Source organism: Cucumis melo, chromosome 11 (genome assembly GCF_025177605.1).
Source record: "Cucumis melo cultivar AY chromosome 11, USDA_Cmelo_AY_1.0, whole genome shotgun sequence".
NCBI classification, from domain to species: Eukaryota; Viridiplantae; Streptophyta; class Magnoliopsida; order Cucurbitales; family Cucurbitaceae; genus Cucumis; species Cucumis melo.
The window spans coordinates 3814191-3837712 of record NC_066867.1 but is presented as its reverse complement, the minus strand read 5'-3'; the positions used below and the strand labels follow the sequence as shown (position 1 = coordinate 3837712).

The window sequence follows — 23522 nt, the reverse complement described above, 5'->3', positions numbered from 1 at the left end:
CGATCAAATCAAGTTCTTTTGGTAAGAATAACTGTCTCCTATTATTTATTGATGATTTCAGTTGAAAAATTTAGGTTTACTTTGTCAAAGAGAAATCATAAATATTTGGCATATTCGAGGGATTTAAAGCTCTTGTTGAAAAAGAAAATGATTATTACATTAAAGCTTTTGAGATCAGACAGGGGAGGTGGATTCACTTCAAATGAATTCAAAACTTTTCGTGCATAGGATGAAATTCATCGACATATGACAATTCCATTTACTCCTCAACAAAATGGTGTTGTAGAAAGGAAGAATCGAACAATACTTAACATGGCTCGAAGCATGTTGAAGAGCAAGAAGATACCAAAAGAATTTTGGGTACAGGTTGTTGAATATGCAATGTACTTGTCAAATCATTCCCCTACTAGAAGCTTATGGAACAAAATTCCTCAACAAGCATGGATAGAAAAAAACCATCAATTGCTCATTTGAGAGTATTTGGATGTATCGCTTATGCGCAAATACTTAATCAAAAGTGTAGTAAGCTTGATGATAAAAGTGAGAAACATGTTTTTGTTGGCTATGATGCAAGCTCAAAAGGCTACAAGCTTTACAATCATGTTACAAAGAAGACGATGATAAGCAGAGATGTTGCGTTTGATGAAGAAGCATCATGGAATTGGAATGACGAACCAGAAGACTATAAATTTTTGCTTTTTCTCGATGATTATGATGAGCCTAGTGATATTGCTTCTCCATCAACACCACCAACATCACCAATCACTCCATAACAAAACACACTTTCATCGATATCATCTGCAAGTTCAAGTGAAGATCCCCGTGGCATGAAAAGTTTACGAGACATATATGATGAAACTGAAGAGTTAAATCAAAGTTTTAACAATCTTACTCCTTTTTGTCTATTTGATGACAGTAAACCTTTGAATTTTGAAGAAGCTTCATAAAATGACAAATATGGAAGATTACTAGGAATGCAGTAGATGTCAAAAAGTGGTTCACAGTTAGATTAAGTAAAGGGCAATAGCAAAGCGGTCTTCAATCTTAGTTAGGAATGAAATGCATGTAAAAGTGGTGGTTCACAGTTAGATTAAGTAAAAGCAATAGCAAAGCTCTCAGTGCCGTTGATGGAGAGAGGGAGGAGAGAAACACAGAGAGGAGGGAGAAAGTCGAGAAAAAACAGATAACATATTAAAAAAAAAATTGAAGTCACGTTGTTATCTTTCTAATTCAATTGTCCTTTTGGTAAAGAGACCATTTAAACTTAATATTTAATATTAAAATTTATTAACCAAACTATAAAACATCATAGACTTAGACACATTTATTCTTCAAGAACTCAAAAACCAAAAATATATCTATTTAGAAACTATTTCAAGGTTTACTCACACAAGTCACAAACAATACTAACACTAAAACATGGAACCGAACTTAACAATTAAGCATGTTTGGATGAGATAGTATTAAGTTATATATACCGAGGACTAAAAGATCTAAGGTTGAAATCTAGGCTCCAATTTGTAAAAAGAAAAAAGAAGTCACAAAGAATACCAAAAAGCACTACTTGTCTCCGTCTCTATTCTCACCCACTTCACGGATTCCTCACCCTCTCCCTCTCCCTATCCCTCTCCCTATCCCTCTCCCTACAATGTCTTCACTTTCGCATTCAATTTCTCAATCTCCCACCAATTTTCCCTCTATTACTACACCTTCAATCCCCTTTAAACCCACCTCTCTTTTCTCCCATTTCTCCCCTTCCTCCATACCCTCGTTTCCTTCCCTCTTCGTTTCTCTCCCTTCCCGCCCTTCCCACTTCCTTTCTTCAGTTATGTCCTCCAATTCCCAGTTTTCTAATGATGCCCACACTGCCATTGATATGTGTTCTGATGCTCATGACCTTGATCGCTTTGCCGAGGTTGCCAGCTGGGTTGCGGATGCTGCTGGGGATGTCATTCGGAAGTACTTTCGCAAGAAGTTTGAGATCATTGATAAGCCGGATTTCAGTATGTGGGTTGTTTTTTTCTTTCTTTTTTTTTTTTTAGTGGTGCATTGGTCTTTGTTTATGTTAGAGGATTCTTTTTTGATTTATTTGTGATTTGGGTGTATAGAAAACTTGCTAAAGGGAAATAGGCTTGTGGTGTTAATGGGTTTATGTTGTGTATTGTCATTGTAATGGAATTGTTTGATGAAAAGCCAAGGTCAAAATTTTTAACAGATGATAAAACTTAGAGACAAGATTGTTGATTAGGAGGTGAAAACATTGGGAGTTTCCAATAGCGAAGTGAAAAGTGTCTTTGAATGTGTGTTATATTATTTGTTTCTGCTTGCCAATGTTGATGGAAATATGGATATTCTTGTAAAAATTATAAAAACAATAAGTTAAAAATAGTAAATAAATATTCTACACTTTTTCAAACAAATTAAAATGTTTATTGTTTATGTTATATTTCCATTAGTGTTTCATGGTTTTATTCTATGATATTATATAATGAAAATGTCGATTCACCCCTCGTGTCAACGACGAATCTATGTAAATGAAGGAGTACCAATTGAAATCTAATACCAATAATAGACACCATTGAAAATCAGAGAAAAAGGATGGCACTTGGTTTTTCTTTTAATCTCCTATTTTCAATTCTTCTAGCTCTAGGCATTGATTCTCTTTTTAGAAGGTATTCATTAGAGAAAAAGGAGAAACAAGAAAAGAGGTAATACATATTTTCTCGCACAATATAAAAAGCCTCCCCAGTTGGCAAACTGGAGATTGCTTGGCATAAGTTTTTGCCCGGGAATTCCATATCAAGACATTCGTTGCTAATGTACAACAAAATCAGGCATTTTCTTTTACACCAATGAGTATGAGTGTCTGGTCTGCTACATTTTCATTTGATATAGTTTTTCATTTTTGATGGTGCACAACTGGTTGGAATATCATTTCCGGTGCTCTTTGTACCTAATAACAAAGGTCTGATTTTGGGGCTGTTTTCTGCATCAACAGGTCCTGTGACTGTGGCTGATCAAGTTGCAGAGGATTCTATGGTTTCAGTTATATTGGAGAACTTTCCTTCTCATGCTATGTTAGTTTTTTGTTCAACTCTGGTTTTTCTCTTGGCCCTCAGAAAAACGTTGCAAATCTTGCTCCAGGCATATATGAACTAAAATTTCAATCTTTTCCGAAACTCTAAAGTGTAACTCTATCGTAAAAACAACAATGTTGATCTATATTCGTCTTTTCTTTAATATCATATGTTGCAATTGCAGTTATGGTGAGGAAAAGGGATGGAGATGCAAAGAGAATTCAGCTGATTATGTTTGGGTTTTAGATCCCATCGATGGCACAAAGAGTTTTATTACTGGTACTTCCCCAGTGTTACTGCTCCCTTATCTGATTTAGTCGTTTATTGATCGTCAGAATGTTTCAGGAAAGCCCCTGTTTGGCACTCTCATTGCATTGTTATATAGAGGGAAACCAGTAAGGACAATCAACTACCTTCTTCCTCTTTTATTGCGTCGTATTTTCATTACTAAAATGTTTATTCTTACTATTATCAATTGAGTTACGTCATTTCATAGTTCGACAGATGTTTCTACATGTAGTATATTGTTCAGAAAAAATCATGGCATTGATCTCAATTCTAAATAATTTTTGGATCAAATAGAAAGGAAATATAGTGATGCAACTGTGAAGTTAGGAAAAGAGGAGATGAAAATATCTGAATCGTTTCCCTAATGCTCTACCTTCATCTACCATATTACTGATAATGTAGTATTAATTTTCAGATTTTGGGCATCATTGATCAGCCTGTTCTGAGAGAAAGATGGATAGGATTGAATGGGAGGAAAACTACATTGAACGGGCAAAATGTATCTACCAGAACTTGTTCAGACATATCACAGTCCTATCTGTATGTTTTCCTTTTTTTTTGGTGTTTTCTTATCTTAATTTCAGATTTCAAGCTATTGCTATATTGCTCAATGCTGATGGTGATTAGTGAGCAACAGAATTCTCACTTGTAGTCCCAATTGTTGTACTTACCTTTTTGTTTTGGGACATGTGCAGATATTGGGGGAAGGGTAGAGAATCCTTTTTTTCTCTTTGTTATTTAATAATTATACCTTGTTTTAGCTCCCAAACTTTTTTGACGTCGGACTTCTAGTCCACCCCATTATATCTGTTCTTCCCTTTTCATTTCTTTAATTTAATAATTCATTCCTATTAGAGACGTTTAATTCATCCCTAATACATTTAAGACCTATCGAGGAATAGTTCTGGTGCTACATATCCAGCTTGCAATTTTTATTCAAATCACGTGCCAAATTGGGACTGAGATTCAACTGTCTACCTCCCAGATCTCTAAACATATTCATCTTTGATTCTTTTATCTAAAAGTTTATGGGTTTACTTTTCACCTTTCGTTTTGGGCATGCCTGTCCTGTGCGTGTTTAAGGCTTTTCACTTTTCTTATTTTGGTTTCTTTTGGTTCTTTCTTATGCTCTGTCTGTGTAGATATACTACAAGCCCTCACCTTTTCAGTGGAGAAGCAGTTGAAGCATTTGCTCGTGTGAGGGACAAGGTATGTATGATGATGAAAATAGTTGTATATTCTCAGTATTTCTCACAATTTAATGTCAACATAAAAGATATCTTTTCTCATTTTTTGGTAAAACATCAGAAATTAATTGATGTTTTATTTGGTCTGCATTGAAAGAGCCATGGATTTTAGAAACGAAATAATTTTTTACCGTTTCCATGGAAGTGGAGTGCTGTTTATATCTTGAATCTGTTGGATTGTACCACTAGCCATAGGTTCACTAACTTGGATTGATGAGCAGCTCATGTTACCACACCCATTTTGCCCTTGTCTTCCCAGAAATTGTAATTGTGCCATAGGCCACTTTCATTAATCGTCATCTGTTAAATCAAACTTTCAGTAATTACAATTACAAACTGAACTCAAAGTCAATGGACGAACTCCTATTACTGCTACTACTACCCAATCAAGTTAATCACATGGTGTTACATATTATTCATAGGGGAAGTATTCTCCCATCTCCTTTCAATATCTATCATATAGACATTTCCCATCATTAACGCTCCTCATATGCAAAAATGGAGGTCTAACATTTGCCGAGTTTAACATTACCTTGTTCTCAAGGTTGAAAGTAGGAAATTGATTCTTGATGAGGTCTCAAGCTGCTTCAAATGATGGAAAATCCTTCCCTTTGGTGAGGACTTCCCTTCCCCGAATTTGACAACTAATCCATACTTAGATCCTTTTTTGGTCAATTGCCCACTATAAAATATCATCAAATAGAAAAGAATGAATTTTGGAAAAGCCAATTGGTGATAGGGTACTATATTTGCTAGAAGACGAATCATCAGTCACCCACCATCAACCAAGTAGGTCTTGGTAGCTTGGGGGGAAAAACGTGAATTTAATTCATACTAGTGCTAGGGCAGCATGTCTGCCTGACAATTTACTCGCTGTGTTGATTTATGCCGGATCAAGAAGGTTTTAAAAAACTTGTGACGTAGGTAAGATATCAATCTGTCATTTGGCCCAATATTCTACAATTCAGAAGGTCCGTCCACTAACGGTGAGTTAGGGTCTAAGATCATGCCAAAAGGCATTGTCGATGAACAACAACATTCCACATTGTCGATGGAAAACAAGATCCCGCGAGAGTAGAGGAAAAATGTGATAGAAAGCAATACTAGAAAAACACCCACGTCACTTTATTCTTTATGTGTTTTAATTATATATTCTTGTCTTTCTTTTATCTCATTGATTTGTAAGGGATTTCGAGCTAGTTTGATCTAACTTATATTCACAAATTAACATTGTTGTACAGGTAAAAGTTCCCCTCTATGGTTGTGACTGCTACGCGTATGCCCTTTTAGCATCTGGTTTTGTAGATCTTGTGGTTGAATCTGGTCTCAAGGTATTTGGTTAGGCTGCCATATTCATATCCTATTCATACGTGACCATTTTTTTTATTCACATGGCCAACAGTGAAACAAAGGACATCTGGAACGCTCTTTCTATTTGATCTCATGCACTATTTATGTGGGCTTTCATTGAATTGTTTAGCATATGAAGATCTAATCAAATGGTTTTTAATTCTTTCAGCCGTATGATTTTCTTTCTCTAATACCCATAATCAAAGGGGCTGGTGGTGAAATAACCGATTGGAAAGGAGATGAGCTTTATTGGGAGGCCTCACCTAATTCCCAAGCAACAAGTAAAGCACCCCTTCTTATATGATCTTGAACTCTAGTTTTTTCTTTATACTTTTCCTTTATAGCAATACAACAACCAAAACGATTGAGCTGAATCTTATTTTATTAACCATATAAAGCCTGCGCATTATACTTAAAACTAAACTAGACTGATCCTTTGTGTCAGGTTTTAATGTTTTAGCAGCTGGGGATAAAGGTATACATAAACAAGCCCTTGAATCATTAAGATGGTTCTGACAATTCTAGATACTCACAAGAGAAAGAATAGTTGGCTTTGAAGTTTCAGTCTGACACAGCAGATCTTGGCCTCTTGGGACCGGACGTAACACATGATAAAAGAAAAAAAATGCATAGCAAAGTGCAGATTCATCTTTATCTTCATGTATTATTGGTGACCACTGACCATTTACGTGCAACATTAACAGAAAGAATAGACCCCTCTCCCTTCATTGTTCTTCGTGTTGAGAAAGAGACGATAATCGATAATTGATATGGCCCCCTCAATTGGAGATTCTTAGATTTTCCAACTTTGTTTATTGGGTTTCTTTCATCGTAACTCATTGTTTATTAATGGCTTAATAAAAATTGTTGACAATATATATGATTGATTACTGTCATCAGATAGTATAGGTTTCCAAAAGGTTGATGAGACTTCTGTTTAGTTTTACATGCACTCTTGCTTCTAAATTTTATGCTTGGGAATATAACATTTTGCTACATATGAACTCACAATATGAGGGGAGGGAACAATTGATGCACCTAACTCCAAAGAGAATTACACAAGAGATCTAATAAAAGTTATGAAGCACCTAAAGAATGACCATTTCTCCCTAACAGAACAAAATTAGGTTAGCATTCCTCCGTTAAATCCAAGAAGCAACTATTGCAATCTTTTCTTCTTGTTGATAGCTGGGTTCCTGTCATCCCCATCATCGAGCATGACAAGATCGTCGTCATCGTCGTCAAGCACTTCAGGTTTCTTCGAGCTATTAGCCTCACCTGATATATTGACAGCCTCATCCAGTTTTCTTTTCCTTCCTGATGCAACCATGTCTGAATCGTCATACTTATCAGCATCTGGAGCAGAGGGCAACGTCTTAGAGGTGCTTTCTCCGTTGCCCAAAGTTTTGCTGCAGTCATCCTTTTCTAGTGGGGTTTGCTGCCATCCAGATAGAACCATACCATCCGGTTCCTTCTCCTCATTGAATTCATCTCTGCGCAGAATATTAATGATTCTTGTAAAAGTAATTCAAACAAACGAGTATAAAATAGAAATCCTACAGTTTTTTTAAGCATGAGAGCATTATACTTGAAGCTATCAACACTAATCACGACCTTGCTTGAACAAGATATGTTATACAGAACTGCGTTCTCGAATTCTAAGAAGCTATTAGCTCTAATCCAATATCAAGGAAAACAAAAGATATATCTCAAACAGTGTTCACTGAATATTGCCAACTTTTTGGTAAGAGCTTTACAAAGATTGATCTTTTCCTGCAGGGACACCTGTTTGAGTTTGGCCTCCAAATACAAGAGAGTTATGAAAACATTAAAAGGTATGTGATAAAAAGAGTTGAAATACCTGTGTTTGATGTTGATACTGCAGCTAAGCTCTTGTTGGAGATCCTCGACTGATAATATCGTCCCACTGACAACAGGTGAAGGAAGCTCTGACAGTACCTGAAATACACGTCTAAGGACTAAATTTTCATGGGACAAAAAATACTAGTGGTCCATGTATTTAGCAAGAAAATCACACCTTCTCAAGGTTAGCAGTATAGTTCGCCACCATGTCCTCATCAAGATCATCGCCAACTTCATAAAGAAGGGCAGCTCCATGCATGATAAGCGGAAAGTTCATCCCAAGCTTGGCCGTAACTATCTTCTCAACAAAATCCCGCAGTTTCGCACGATGCGTATTTATCTCGAGCGAGAGCGGTGTCTGTTTTCATCATAATAAATGCAAGTAAATATCTGCTAAGGACTAATATACAATAAACCCAACAAAACACGAGGATAAAGAACGATGAAGGTACCTCAGAACAAACATAGCAGGATTTGTTAGGTTCAAAAGGTTCCACTGGCATAAGAAGCATCTTCCTTGAAGGATGTTCAAGACAATATGTCATCCTACACGCGCATTCCAAGACAGGATGAGATTCAAGAGAACCAGTGGACAAACAAGCTTGATACAATTTTTCTTGCTTTCTCAAAATTTCACCAGCATTCAAATGTCAGTTCTAATAGAAATTAAAATCCTACATACATGGTGTTGTCACAAATGTAAAAAAGGTAGTAACACAAACAATGTACCACATAAACAAAACAACAAGATTAAAAAAATGATGTACAATCAGTCAAGCACATTAATAGTAAACCACATAACAAGATTCCAGAGCATCTACTATAAAACATCTGTAAACCACGACTGAGATCAAAACAGAACGATACAAAATCTCATAGCAACATGAAGGAACTCCACATGCCTGTAATTGTTTGCATCATTTTGCAGCACCTTAATTGCCTCAATCACAATCAAGCCAGCAATAATCGCATTGGTTGTTGCAATAGCATGAACAATGTTTCCAGCAATGCCTTTAGATTCAAAAAGACTATGCATGGGGATACCAAAAGATTCAGCTCTAATGTTTGCAGCAGCAGTGACAAATTCAACAGCTAACTGATCATCTTTATCAAAAGCCAAGTTCCCAACATCCTGCATAGCACACCCCAAATGAAGCTTAAACAGTCCACAGGCCCAAGGCTTGCTGCCACAAGGAGATGAAGAAATCTAAAGGTTTTAATCATACAACAAGAAGTTAAAACCAAACCTTTTCCCTTTTCGTGAAAAAAAGTTTAATAGCCTCAATGAAGATTCTGGAATTTTCCATAAGACTCCATATCTCCTGGGGATTTTTTATACCTAGAGATGTCATAGCAGATATTAAGGATTGGTCATCAGTTGCACAGTTTTTGTCAGCATTTCCATTCTGCTTAGTTGGTTCTTCAGGAAGAATATCCCTACTATAAATAGGCCTAGGTTTATTGCGATTTTTCCAAGTGTCTTCATTAGATAAAGCTACTTCAATATTGTAACCAAATACATGATCAAATACTCTTCTTCCATAGTGCTCAATGGTTTCATCTTTGTTCAGTTGAAATATATCTTCAGCATGATCTGATGAACTTGCAGGATCACTTGAACGCACATTTAGATCATTTTCTTGATTCTTATCTCCAAATAACTTTGTGAAAAGTAGATCTTTCGCCCAGACAATGCAGTGAACAAACTGCAAAGTTCACCCAACCATATTAGACTACAGAATATTAAAAGCAGAAACTCATAATATTACACTTCGATTAAAAAAATAGTAAATAAGGAAAAGGACTAACTACACAACCTAAGATGAGCCATGACAGCAAGTAAAGTTGTTAACTTATGATCACACACGATACATTTTGTAAATATTGAGCTGCCCAATTATTGAGTGTAGTAAATGAGATGGTTTGTGGTTGCATGACATACTGATATATTAGGATTTCTTAGTTATATTTTTTTATATCTACAAGTGTCCAAGACAGCTATCGTGCACCTCAACTAACCTCACGAGATAACCCGCAAACCTTTCAACATTTGGTTGTCAAAGAAACTTGTAGGAAACTAATTCCAAAGTAGATGGCCACCATGGACTGAAACCTTGACCTCCAAGTCATTTAGGAAGACTATATCTCCTTTTAACCACTAGGCCAACCCATAAGCCCATGACTTGTCCTAGTGAGATGAGCTGGCCTAGTTGAAATAATATGCTAAACAGTTACAAAGACGGCTGCTTATAAAGGGTCCGTTTAGATTGACTTAAGAGGAAAATATTTTTCAAGAAACTCATTTAAGTTTAAACTCATTTCTGTGAAAATTATTTAAAATACACTTAAAAAATAGTTTTGACGGCTTCCAAATACTCTAATTTTCTTTAAAATAACTTATTTTTTAAATTAAACACTTGAAAATGTAATCCAAACACACCAAAAAATGTGTGGCATTGTTAAAATCAATCGGTAATAAGTACGGCTTAGTCACTCAGTTATTACATTAGTTTTTTTTTCAATGAACTCAGCCAACTATGTTAGTTATCTCAAGTATGTAGAATCTATTATCGATAAAGGCGATGAAATTGGCAGCATAATCCTTTAGAAATAACAGAAGCATTGTTATCTTCAAGAGGACTTCAAAAGCTCTCTCAGAACTGTTGATTGAAGACTCATTTCTGTAGAAGAAAATTAAATCTTGAAACTGCTTTTACACAAGAAGAGATTCACTTTGCTGTCAGTGATTTGGGTACTAGTAAATCGCAAAAACCAGACGTATCCACTGCTGAATTTTTCAAAAAATAGCTAGAAACATCCTCAAGGATGATATCAAAAGGGTGTTCAAGGATTTTTTTTAAAAGTTCTAATAATTAATGCCAATATCAATGAGACTTGCATTTGCTTTATTCCTATGAAGACAGATGCCATCAAAGTGGGGAATTTTAGACCAATCAGTCTTACTAATTGCCTGTACAAGTTTATTCCTCGGGTCCTCGTCGACTGTCTCAAGAAAGCACTTCTTCACACTATAAATGATTACCAATCATGGTGATAACAACCATGAGGTCTGAGATTTGTGGTTCAAATTACCCCACCCCCTACTGTACTAAAAAAACTGATTACCAATCTCTTTTGATTTTAATCAACAAACTATTAGTGCTTCTCTCATCACTAATGAACTTAATAATGAAAGAATCTGCAAGCACAATTCAACTGTGGTCATTAACCTTGATGTTAGAAAACCTTTTGATTAGTTCAATTGGGATTTTTTGATCCTATTCTTGATGAAGGTTTTGACCCAATTTGGAGAAGATGGATAAAGGGTTGTATGTCATCCACAGATTTCTCTATTATTATCCATGTTGAGCCACGTGGGAGAATTTTGCATCTAGAAGACCTCAACAAATTTGTGACCAATATGCATTCTCCCCTTTCTTATTTAACATTGTTATGGATGTGTGACCAATATGATTTTGCTTGCGAAATCTAGAGGCACCATTAAAGGGTTTGAAGTGGGGAAGACTTAACAACAAATATCCATTACTCTTTTACAATTTGTTGACAGACATAATTTTGTTCTCCTATACTAATCAGAGCTTGATTTATAATTTGTTTGATGAGATTAGAGATTTTGAAGCTGCTTCTCAGCTAAAAATTAAAGGTAAAAAATCAGAGTTCTTTGGATTCACCTTGAATTATCTACCATCTTGAGACCTTTGAAGCTAAGATGGGTTGTCACGTTGGTAATTGGTTGGCTACGTACTCATGTTTTCTTCTCGGTAATAAACCTAAAACTTCAGCCATTTGGTCCCTATCATTGAAAAGTTACAAAAAATACTTCACTCTTTGAAACACTCTCATATATCCAAAGAAGGCCATTTGACCCTTATCCAAGCTAAGTAGACCAATCTCCCGATAGATTACTAATCTCTTTTTCCTATACCCATCAGTCATGCTACATCCATTGAAACACTCTTTCAAAATTTCCTATGGAAGGGAACCAAAAACAAGGGAGGCACACACAATTTGAGATAGGAGTCTACGACAAGGTTAAACTTTCCCTTGAGGAGGGTGGTTTGGGGATTGTTGATATTAAGCAGAAAGACAATTCTCTATTCGCTAAATGGATTTGAAGATTTCATGGAGACAATCCACTTCATGAAGGAAAGTCAACGTTGCTAAATTTGGCTCCACTCACTTCCATTTAAAATTGGGTTACACCTCTTTGAGCATCTCTCCAAAGGTCCCTAGATCACATACAGATGTTAAAGGTCTCGTTTTTGCCAATGTCTCTTGCAAAATTGGTAATGCAGCACTTAAGCTTCTGGATAGCTTCTTGGCCGGGGGAGTTTTCTTTAAAATTCAGCTTCCCTTCAATAATTGCTATATTACAAAAGCTAATTTGATCGGTTGCTGATATGTGGGATCCAACTACTCAATGCTGGAATTTTTTCCAAGAAGAAATATGAAGGATGAAGAGCAAAAACGATCTTGATGGATTTTCATCTCTCCAGATTGTTGTATCATGTACAAGGCTGCCATGAATACCATGCACACTTACTTTTTCGATTCAATTAGGCCATATTATTTTGAAATTTCATCCTCGATGAATTTGGATGGCATACAACCCTTCCTCAACACTTTGGAGACATACTTTCCTACCTTTCAATGGCCACCCTTTCAAAAGGGAGAAGAACTTTCTTTGGCTGAACTTCATTTTCCTATGGTCTACTTGGCATGAATGAAGCTCACACATCTCTACAAATAAGGAACACGACTACAATACATCCCTCGAATCTATTACTTTCTAATCTCTAAGTAGGTCTAATTTGATCTCTCCGTTTTTGTAATTATAGTTTTTCTAATATTATGACCAACTGGAGAAGTTTTTTGTAATCCATTGGATATGATCCCCTTTAGTAGTTTCATCTCATCAATGAATTTTTTGTTTGCTATAAAATAAAAAATAATAATAATTTTTATTAAGAAACACACACACACTCCAGTAACAACAAAAATATTGGGTCACTCGACTCACTCCAGCCTTCCGCATTTTTTAATCCATGTCACTTCCAGTCATGAATTTGCTAAGACATTTGTATGTTGCTAGTTAACCGGGAAAAAAAAAGCCAATCAGACCTATAATTGAGTAAAATAAAACAAGTGTATATAACAGCTTGATCAGACGTAATAAACCGTTCAACCGTAAGAACAAGAAAGAAAATAAATGGATAATCTACAGTATCTAAGAAGATCACTGAAGATAACAACAATATAGATCAAAACCCTTAATTGTACCTTTGACGGAGTACTAGTAATGGTACAGACTGGATATGTTTTGGGGGCTGGTTTTGGCTGGCACTCATAGCATTCTGTTTTTCCCTTGACATGGACTGTGACCTGGGCCAAAGTTGAAATTAAATAGTTCAAGTTGGGGAATGACTAAGCACACATTAACATTCAGCTGATAAAGAACAAAAAGAATATATGGTTGTAGTAATATGCAACTCATAGGCTGGGGTGCAAACAGGCGTCATGAATAAAACATGCTCAGGACTCTACTAAAGTTGTGAATGTGAGTGAGCGTGTGTGTTTCTGTGTATGTGTGTGACCATTAGCATTCTAGCCATATGCCCAACTCAACCAATCTCATAATTACCGCCTTCAAAGAATCAGCTCAAATCTTCACATAGATCCAATTCCAACTTTTTAGTCACCCGAGTGCTCACTTTGGAATATAGAAGGTAGAACTACCACAAATCTCTCTTTGAAAATCTGTGAAAATAATTCTCCAGCATAGTTTCCAGAATTTTAACAAATTGTAAAAGCCTCTTTAAACATTAAATAAAATGAGTTTTGATAAGCTGGCCTCTATACAATATATAGCTCAAGAAATAGCAAGACAGATGCATTTCAAATAATAATAATAATAATAATAAATCATTTAAACTAATTACTTCATTAGAAACATGTTCCACTCTTTTCACCTCACAAAACATTGTTGTGCCATTGTTTCCAAGGGTAAACTAGAAGTATAAAAAATTTATAAGGATGTGATAGGTTTCATATGCATAACCATTCACGATATAAAATTTCTTATCATGCATATTTGAAAAAATAGATTACCTGTCCAAGGAATCCAGTGGTTCCACTTTCAACCAAGGGAACATCAGCTGCCAAGCACAAACGATTCACATGACGCCTCGCATCTAGGTTGTCGAGTCCATTCAAAACAACACTAAATTGCTTGAAAAAATCTACATTAAATTCTTGATTCTTGACATTTGCATGATATGAGGTAATGCTAACATGAGGTCTGAATCTTAGGACAGCATCCCGAGCAACCTAGCATTAAAAAGTTGAACATATGTCAAAGGTTCAAAGACAGACACTGCATTGCCATCAGGAGATGAAAAACGAAATTTTCCTCACCTTAGCCTTTGATAGCCCTACATGCGATTTTCTGAATAAAAATTGTCTGTTTAAGTTACTCACTTCTATGGTGTCCATGTCAATCTGCAACAAGCATTTTACATGAGCATGAGTCTCCGGGAAAAAAACTCGCATGTCCACATTCAAGATAGTTTTTTTTAACATCACAAAGTGTCTTCAACAACTTCAGTGCACATTGAAAAATATAAACATATATCAGCCGTTGCAATTTAAAGACAAATACATTGATACAACCAGCAGAGGTTTCAAACTAAATTTTCACTGGTAAAAATATCGAATATTAAAATATAAACCATCCAGCCAAGATGTTGAGCAGAGCACTTACCTGCCACCTACCCCTCTCAAAATTTGAAGTAATTACATATGATTCTGAATGCATCAATCATAGAGAGAACAATATCTCAAGAATCTCCTCGAATAAAGGTTACTACCCACCAAGAAGATGATAAATATCTTTTAAATCTCAGTAGTCACAACTTAGTTTTTTTTCTCAAAATAGGTGGCTCTCAAATATTAGATTAAAGAAAAATCGGTGAAGTCCCATAAAACCAAACGGTTTAAACATATGCTTCTGAGGGTCGAAGAATTTCTTTAGGAAGGGTGTTTTTGGGAGTTTTTCTCTTTTTTTTTTTTTTCTTTTTTTTTCTTTTTGCATGTCCTTGTATTCTTTCAATTTTTTCTCAACAAGAGTTATTGATTCTATATATCTATATATATATAAGAGTAGAAGAATTTCTTCTTTCCAATTCCACCCCTTTATCTTTTGGAGGAGGGGAAGATGAAATACTCCACCATCCAAACGAAATTACTAAAATGCTAACAATTCCTATCTGCCATAAGATAGTTTCATGAAAACCCGGGGGGGCAACGCAAAACGTCTTTCTACGAGCAAAACAGAAGACAAGAATGACAAAGACAAACAGTCCATTCCACCCACAAACTTCACACCCGTAATCATATTTAACCCATTTAAACCCTAACCCACCAAAGTCTCAATACATTAGTCACCAAAGTAGAAATTTCTAAGCAAAATTGGGAGTAAAACAAAACCCAAAAACAGTGATCCTCGACAAACAACTTCAAAACAAAAAATAAGGGAAGAAAAAGAAAAAACCCAATTACAATATGAATGTCCTGAAACCCCGAGAGAGCCAAAGTCTTGAGAAGCTCGCAACCGATTCCCCCCGCACCCACCATCAACACTTTGGCGCCCTACAAGCACAACAACCCACTTGAGATATACCCAAAAACAGTCGAATTAATTGACAAAAGACTAAATAAAAGAGAAATGGTTGAAGGTTATTACCTTAATGGCGGATAACTGCTGCTGGGAAGCCATTGGAGGTCGTAATTGAGAGTCCAATGGAGAATTGACTTAGAGAAGACGCAAACAAGTGAGAAAGACCATAAAATTACAAGGGGTTTAGGGGGATTTGGGTGTAGATTCTGGGATTGAGAAGAATCGAACAAGTAAACAGTGAGAAAATATATATAAAGAAATTGCCCAAATGGGGTTCTCGCAGGAAAGGGCGGCTGAAGGAAGCGCCAAATACTAAATGGAAAAGACATATAAAAAGGAAGTCAGCATTGAACTCTCTCAATTCTGAAGCTTTCGTTAAATATTTTTTCCCCCATTTTTTCTTTTAGATTTTAATTCTTTGTTGGGTGTTTGGATTTTGGATTTTGGATTCGAAGTTAGGTTGAGCTCAGCAAATTTCAACTGACTACTTGTCGGTTTCTTCTTCTTCTTCTTTCGTAATTCATGTCTCTTAAAAAGATTTTGTAAAAAGATTTGATTTTTAAATGTAATTTGGTTTCTGTACCTTTTCCAATTTTAGTTATGCTCATTTTATGTTTCAAATTAGTCCCTAATTTTTCATGTTTGATGTATGATACTCTAAACCTAATTTAATATATTTGTAAACTTTTAGTTCTGTTGGTGGTAGATCTTTGGGCTTTTGGTTTATGTTTAATGAATGTATGTCCTATTCCATATTTATTAATAAATGTATAGAAGATAAATGTTTGTAGTTAGCAAAAATGTCAAGCTATTTAAAAAATAAAATAAAACAAAAAATTGTTAATAGACATCGATAAAATTTTATCGAGGATAAGACTTGTCACTTGCATCAACTTCTACCATCGATAGTATCAATGATAGACTCTTATCTATTTTTGCATCATTAAACAATGATAAACTTTTAGGGATAGTTGCAAATATAGCAATTATATTCAAAATAATTAAGTATATAACAACATTTTTAAAAAATCACAAATATAGCAAAATCTGTGAAAATCTATCGATGAAAGGAGTCTAACAGTGATAGACCATGTAGTAAATGTTGTTCTATTATTGATAAATCATAAGAGTCTATCAACGATAGAAGTCTATCACTGATAGACTTTGTTATATTTGCAATTTTTTAAAAATATTGCTACATACTTAATAATTATTCTAAAATTTGCTACCTATTATAATTACCCAAACTTTTATCAGTTTTTATCACTGATAGACACTGTAAAGACTTCTATTTAGGTTTATATTTGTATTAGTTTTTGTCATTGATAGACTTTCTATAGGTGTCTATTTAAAATGTAAGAAATGTATTAAAAAAATTTGCTTAATTTGTAAATAATGTTCATTTTTGTTATTTATAGAATATATAAAAGGGTGGAAGTGAAGAAACTTTTAACCTCATTTTACCCTTTCATTATAACATTTTTATAGTCTTACGTTAATGATAATTTTGTCATTCACATAGATTTAATGTTTGTGATCATTTTTTACATTCAACAAAATAGACGTTATACTTTGTTAACTTTTCATCTCCTTACAGTAACTTTTCTCAAAATTTTAAAATTTTCTCTTCAATTAATTATGTCATTTAAATTTATTAAAATTCATTCACATTTTTCTCTCCCCTTTAATCTTCCATCACCCAACTATTCACATTCTCTTATTTCATATTGACTCTTTTGTATCTCTTGCAAAACCTTTTAAAAATCTTCATTTTAAAATCTTTGGGTATAAATACCCTATTTTTTTTCATTCATATTCACCAGTCACAACAGAATGTTAAGGGTGATGAGTAAATCAAATTATGTTTTTCTATTCTCTTATATTTTATTTTTTGTTGCCTTATTTTCTTTTTTGTATATAGAAGTATGCTTATGTATATTCATTAATCCTTCATTTATAGGTTTCCTTTTATTACACGACAGAAGTTAGGGAAATTTGAACCACCAACTTTGTGGTTGACTTTTACATATGTCTTATGCTCTTTATGTTTAAGTCCTGTAATATTGAGAATCTTTTTTTAATAGAACTATGGGAATCTTGCTCATGTTTTTTTCTTCATTTGATTGTTTTTGTCAAAGCTATTTTATTAATGAAATGATTGAGTGACTTATACTTTGATTTTGTTAAAACAATGTAAATATTATTAAAATTTATAAAGTATACATGAAGTTAATAAAATGTATAAAGCAAAAAATATTATCCTTTAATTTTTTACCTACAAAATCATTAAAAAAATTATGATTTCATATTTATAATTTCAAAAGAAATATGATTTTGGTGGATGTTTTTACCATTTCATCAACGTGTAAACTCAAGATATTAAGAAATGAAATTTAAATTTTGCAAACAAATCAAATTCAACATTCGATGAATGGAAAAACAATGAGATATAGGAGAAAAAGATGATGAATTTGGTGAATATTGAAATGAATGTTCCAAATTTTATAAAGTTAAGTTAAATTTATAATTTTTTTGTGTGTGATTTTCACGTGCATCGCACTCGTTGTTTACTAGTATTAAAAAATAGACAAACTATTCACAAATCATAACAAAAATTTTACATACGGTTCAAATAAACGCCGATAGAAATTGATACAACTCTAAGATATGGATAGATGTCTTATCAGTATCTACTAATGATAGAAACTAATAGAAGTCTATCATTTGATAGAGGCTGATGGAATTCTATTAGTGATAAAAACTAATAAAAATTTATCATTGACGCTACCAACCAATGATAAAAACTGATACAAGTCTAGATTGATAAAAGTCTATTAGTGTTTATTAGAATTTTTTTGGAAAATTGCCAAAAATAGGTTAAAAAAAGAGGGTTAAATGACTTTTGGGATAGTTTTTGAAAACGAAGAGTTTTAGGACAATTTAGGTGTGAATGAACAAAATAGCACTTCATTAAATTTCTCTTTCTCTTTCCCTTTCCCTTCTCTTCGACGTAAAAGCTTTTGCTTTCCCTTCTCTTTCGTGTAGAGTTTCCATTTCCCTTCTCTTTCGCATAGAACACTTGAAATAAAAAAAAAATCGCTCTGCTCTGATACTCTGCTCTACTCCAGTGTCGTTCGAAGATACTCCGGCCATTCGTCGTTTGTCATTCGTCAATCCTCCAAAGCATTTTGTCGCTCCTCCTTTTCGAACCATTCAATCAACTTTGAGCGTTTTCTCTTATTTTGATGAGTTTCATCTCTAACCCATTTTCAAATAAATTTGCTGTAAATGTTTTGTTTAGGTATTTGTTGCGAGTTTCATCCGTAAATGTCTGGTTTAGGCTATTTTGGAATGGACTTATTTGCTGTAAACTAGTTTAGTCAAAGTTTGATTTAGGTTCTTAGAAAGTTCAATGGGTTGTGAAAAATGCACAATTCAGTTGGGTCAAATAGAGGAGGAGTAAGCAATAGGAATAGAAGGAATAGAGAAGTTTTTTTTTTTCCTACATTGCTTTTTATCTATTTTGTATTGTCTTATATTGTGAGCAATTTTTCATACTGTTGTGTGTCACAATCGTAACTTCTCAACACGATTGTGCGACACTTGCTTAGCTCAATCAGCAAGTCAGCCGTTCGAAAATCGGAATCCGCGGTCAAACTCGCAGTATGACGTAGCCTCCCTTTCCGTTCTTGGAAAAATGTTTTTATAAAACGGGAGAGAGAAAGTAAATAGTTGAAAACGTCATAAAGAAAGCATTGAAGATTGTCAATTGCAAGGAAAATAACTCAACATGCAAAGAGTGCGACAAGGCTTGGGCGGGGGTCGGACTTAGTCATGTACCCCCTATAGTACATATTGAGAATTTTCGCCTTGGCAGGCTTGCATATGAAAAAGCCGAAATATCACACTATGACTCGGCGACACCTAAACGAAAGAATTAACCTAAACTACTTTCAAGACATAAAGATAAAGTGATTTGGGGGTATTTGGGCAGACGACCATCGGTAAATAATACCATGGACAATTATGCCCTTGACATTCTCCCCCACCTAAATGGTTGACGTCCTCGTCAACTGGCGAAGCTTGAAATCTTCTATCTTCTGCTTCCACGCTTCAAGATCTTCAACACGTTCCCAGCTGGTCTCCTCCACAGGAAGGTTCTTCCACTTTACCAGATACTCGTGGATCCTTCGTGCGGGTCTTCTGCCCCTCCTTACTCGCTTGGCCAGAATTTCTTCAACATCTTTGTCTTCCTTTTGACTAAGGTCGATAACTGGGCGAGTTACGATATTCCGCTGCAGGTCTTCCGTGTCTTGGTGGTACGGTTTCAGGTTGCTAACATGAATTACTGGGTAGATTTTCATCCATGTGGGCAACGCTACTCTGTAAGAAGTATTCCCCACCTTTTTCAGCACTTCAACTGGTCCTTCGTACTTCCTGACGAGACGTTGGTCTTTGCGTCCTCGAAACCTGACTTGCTCTGGTCGTAGTTTGATGAGTACCTGGTCTCCCGCTCGAAACTCAAGGGGCCGTCGCTTCTTATCTGCCCACTTCTTCATCCGCTTCGATGCTTTTTCTAAGTACGCTCGGGCGATGTCGTTTGTCTGTCCCACTCCTTCGTGAAATTGAGGGCTTGAGGGTTCTTCCCTGCAAAAGGATGATCAACAAGGTGTGGCAGTACTGGTTGCCTCCAAGAAACAATCTCAAATGGGCTTCTCCCTGTAGATGAACTTGTCTGAGCGTTGAAACAGAATTGGGCTACGTCCAACAACTGGACCCAATTCTTTTGCCTTGCGTTTACAAAATGGCGCAAGTATTCCTCGAGCATGCAGTTGAATCGCTCAGTCTGGCCGTCAGTTTGGGGATGGTAGCTTGAGGATATGTTCAGACTCGTCCCCAAGAAGGAAAATAACTCCGTCCAGAAGGAGCCAATGAATCTACCATCTCTGTCGCTCACTATACTTGTCGGGACTCCCCACAATTTAACAACATGCTTAAAGAACAATTGAGCTGTTGTTTCTGCTGAACATTACTTGGTGGCGGGGATGAAGGTGGCGTACTTTGAAAAACGATCAATGATGACTAAAATGGCTTCAAAGTCGCCTACCTTAGGGAGATGGGTGATGAAGTCCATAGAGACACTCTCCCAAGGTCTTGTTGGAACCGGTAGAGGGTAAAGAAGTCCAGCAACCTTCACTTTCTCTACCTTATCTTGTTGGCAGATGAGACACGTCTTAGTGTACTGCATGACATCATCTCTCATATTCGGCCAAAAGTAGCCCTTCTTCAACAGGGCGTACGTCCGCTGCCATCCGGGATGGCCAGCCCATAGAGTGTCGTGACACTCGTACAACAATTTCTTCCTTAAGTCCCCTGCTCTTGGAACATATGGTCGATTGCCCTTTGTGACTAACAAGTCTTCCTCGACCCAAAACTATCGTGTTTTGCCCGCCTTTGCTAAATTCATGACATTCTGAGCGGCATGATCTTTCTGTAGGAACTCTCTCAAGGTGTCTCTGACCGACCCACCAATCTCGCTCTCCTGGAGGTGAGCTAACAGGCATATGGCTGCATGTTCTTGTTTTCGACTTAGGGTATCCGCAGCTTGGTTGCTCGACCCCTTCTTGTGCTCAAATTCGAAGTCGAACTCGGCCAGAAATTCCTGCCATCTTGCTTGTTTCGAAGTCAACTTTGGCTGGGTAAAGAAGTGGCAGTTGCACTGTTGTCTGTCTTCACTACAAACGACGACCCTAGTAGGTATTGTCTCCAGGCCCTCAAACAATGTACTACTGCGAGCATTTCTTTTTCGGACACAGTATACCTCCTTTCGGCTGCATTCAATTTTCGACTTTCGTATGCGATCGGGTGCCCATTCTGTAGGAGCACACCCCCCAACGCATAATCAGACGCATCTGTCTCGACTTCGAAAGGTTTGGTCACATCCGCAATCCCTAGAAGTGGCCCCTACATCAAGGCTTGTTTTAGGCCGTCGAAGGCGGCTTGGCACTCGGGGTCCCAATTCCAGTGAACGTCTTTTTTCAGTAGCTCAGTCAGCGGGCTTGATCGTTTCGAGAATCCCTCGATAAATCGACGATAGTAATTTGCCAACCCGAGGAAGGAGCGTAACTCTGAGACAGATTTCGGCATTGCCCAGTCGCGTATCGCAGCAATCTTCCCTTCTTCCATTCCAATTCGGCCACACTCTATCACATGGCCCAAGAAGTTTATCCGCTCTTGTGCAAAAGAGCATTTTTCTCTTTTGACGTACAGTTGATTCTCCTTCAATTTCTGAAAAACCTTTTGTAGGTGGTCTCTATGTTCCTCCATGGTCGTACTATAGACCACTATATCATCCAGGTAGACTACTACGAATTTATCGAGATATTCGTGGAAGACCTGGTTCATCAACGTACAGAAGGTGGCAGGGGCATTGGTGAGACCAAATGGCATTACGAGGAATTCGAACGCACCATATCGGGTGACACAGGTTGTCTTCGGTTCATCTCCCTCTGCAATTCTCACTTGGTAGTATCCCGACCGCAAGTCTAACTTTGAAAAATACTTTACCCCATGTAAGCGGTCGAACAAGTCAGTAATTATGGAAAGTGGATACTTGTTACGGGATGTGAGCTTATTTAGGGCGCGATAATCAATGCACAATCGTAAACTTCCATCTTTCTTCCTTTGGAAAAGAACTGGGGCCCCATATGGAGCTTTTGCAGGCCTGATAAACCCTGCATTCAGTAGTTCATCTAACTGTTTCCGAAGTTCAGCTAACTCCGGAGGCGCCATACGATAAGCATTCTTCACAGGCGGTTTTGCCCCTGGCACTAACTCGATCTCATGATCAATCATTCTCCGAGGTGGCAAAGACTTGGGCAAACTATCGGGCATCACATCACGGTATTTCTCTAGCACGCGCATGATCTCCTTAGGGACTGTCTCCCCTGAGTTCTCTGACGATTTGAGTGGGATGGCCATAAATGTTGGTTCGTCTCGAGAGAGGCCCCTCTTTAATTGCATGGCCGAGATCATTTTCAATCCATCTGGTTGACGTAGGTCAGTCTGTACAACCGAGGGTGTAGGTCCAGTGATCACCAAGCATTTGGCCAAAGGCATTGGGATTACCTGATGTTCAAGTAGGAACTCCATTCCCAGTACCACATCAAAGTCATCCATTTTTACTACTACAAAGTCTACGAGGCCACTCCATCATCCCAATCTTATCATCATTCGTTTCACTAGTCCGATGATAGGTAGGGCAGCAGAATTCACGGCTTTCATTCTTCCAGCATCCTTCTCCCAGCAAAGATTCAAACGTTTAGCTTCTACTTCTGTTATGAAATTGTAGGTGGCACCGGAGTCAACCATAGTGCTTTTGGTTGGCTTCTAGTTGATCCAGGTGTCAACGTACATTAAGCCCCTTTCCACTGGCGTGTTCGTTTCCCCCACCTTTTTCTGGAGAGATGATAGAAATTTTAAGGCCCCCATTCGAGGGTTATCAACTTCTTCTGTCTGGTCTTCTTCTCTCTCGGTCTGACTTTGTTGATTGTCTGAATCTGAGGCTAAAGATGCCTGGAATGCATTGAAAGCAGTTTTGTTCGGGCATTCCTTGGCCATGTGTGGTCCCTTACATATGAAGCAACTAAGAGGACGATTAGACAGATTCTGGTTACTTGATCCTTGCCAGGAGTTTCCAGTATTCGATTGATGGGATCTACGATCTCCATTAAAACGTCTGTCCCCTCATGTAGTTTTAGGAGAACTTGGGCGGTTGTTCCTACTTCCTCCAGATGAGGAACTTGGATGACGTCTCGTATCTTGAGAGTCGTTAGACAGGTCAAACAGCCGTTCCGCTGCAGCGTACGCGGACGTGAGGTCTTGAACTCTTTGTTCATATAGCTTTGTCTTCGCCCACGACTTCAATCCCTCGACAAAATAGAAAACTTTGTCTTTCTCGGACATATTGCGTATATCCAACATCAGTCCCGCGAACTGCCT

The 23522-nt window shown here is 36.7% G+C and overlaps 2 protein-coding genes across 2 annotated transcripts; one reads left to right on the top strand and one right to left on the bottom strand.

Moving 5' to 3' along the window:
- The first annotated feature begins 1518 nt into the window (after positions 1-1518).
- On the top strand, positions 1519-6768 carry LOC103499699 (bifunctional phosphatase IMPL2, chloroplastic). Its single transcript, XM_008462750.3, has 9 exons — positions 1519-2003; positions 2999-3077; positions 3262-3356; positions 3423-3472; positions 3781-3905; positions 4508-4574; positions 5854-5943; positions 6132-6243; positions 6408-6768. The coding sequence occupies exons 1-9, from the start codon at positions 1649-1651 to the stop codon at positions 6476-6478; spliced, it is 1044 nt and encodes a 347-aa protein (XP_008460972.2). The 5' UTR covers positions 1519-1648; the 3' UTR covers positions 6479-6768.
- A 74-nt stretch (positions 6769-6842) lies between these two features.
- On the bottom strand, positions 6843-16044 carry LOC103499703 (SUMO-activating enzyme subunit 2). Its single transcript, XM_008462759.3, has 11 exons — positions 15588-16044; positions 15404-15493; positions 14261-14344; positions 13955-14173; positions 13127-13228; positions 9073-9531; positions 8728-8957; positions 8278-8371; positions 8001-8183; positions 7824-7921; positions 6843-7455 (listed from the first exon to the last, which is right to left on the bottom strand). Exons 1-11 carry the CDS (start codon positions 15618-15620, stop codon positions 7122-7124), a joined length of 1926 nt encoding a protein of 641 aa, XP_008460981.1. The 5' UTR covers positions 15621-16044; the 3' UTR covers positions 6843-7121.
- Positions 16045-23522: the final 7478 nt, after the last annotated feature.

Excerpts from the sequence above, each read along its gene's own strand:
- LOC103499699 (XM_008462750.3), top strand. The coding sequence starts at position 1,649 with ATGTCTTCACTTTCGCATTCAATTTCTCAATCTCCCACCAATTTTCCC. Across the intron at positions 2,004-2,998 it reads CATTGATAAGCCGGATTTCA|GTCCTGTGACTGTGGCTGAT; the intron begins GTATGTGGGTTG and ends CTGCATCAACAG. Across the intron at positions 6,244-6,407 it reads ACCTAATTCCCAAGCAACAA|GTTTTAATGTTTTAGCAGCT; the intron begins GTAAAGCACCCC and ends CCTTTGTGTCAG.
- LOC103499703 (XM_008462759.3), bottom strand. The coding sequence starts at position 15,620 with ATGGCTTCCCAGCAGCAGTTATCCGCCATTAAG. Across the intron at positions 8,372-8,727 it reads AATGATGCAAACAATTACAG|GATGACATATTGTCTTGAAC; the intron begins GCATGTGGAGTT and ends ATGCGCGTGTAG. Across the intron at positions 7,456-7,823 it reads AGTATCAACATCAAACACAG|AGATGAATTCAATGAGGAGA; the intron begins GTATTTCAACTC and ends TATTCTGCGCAG.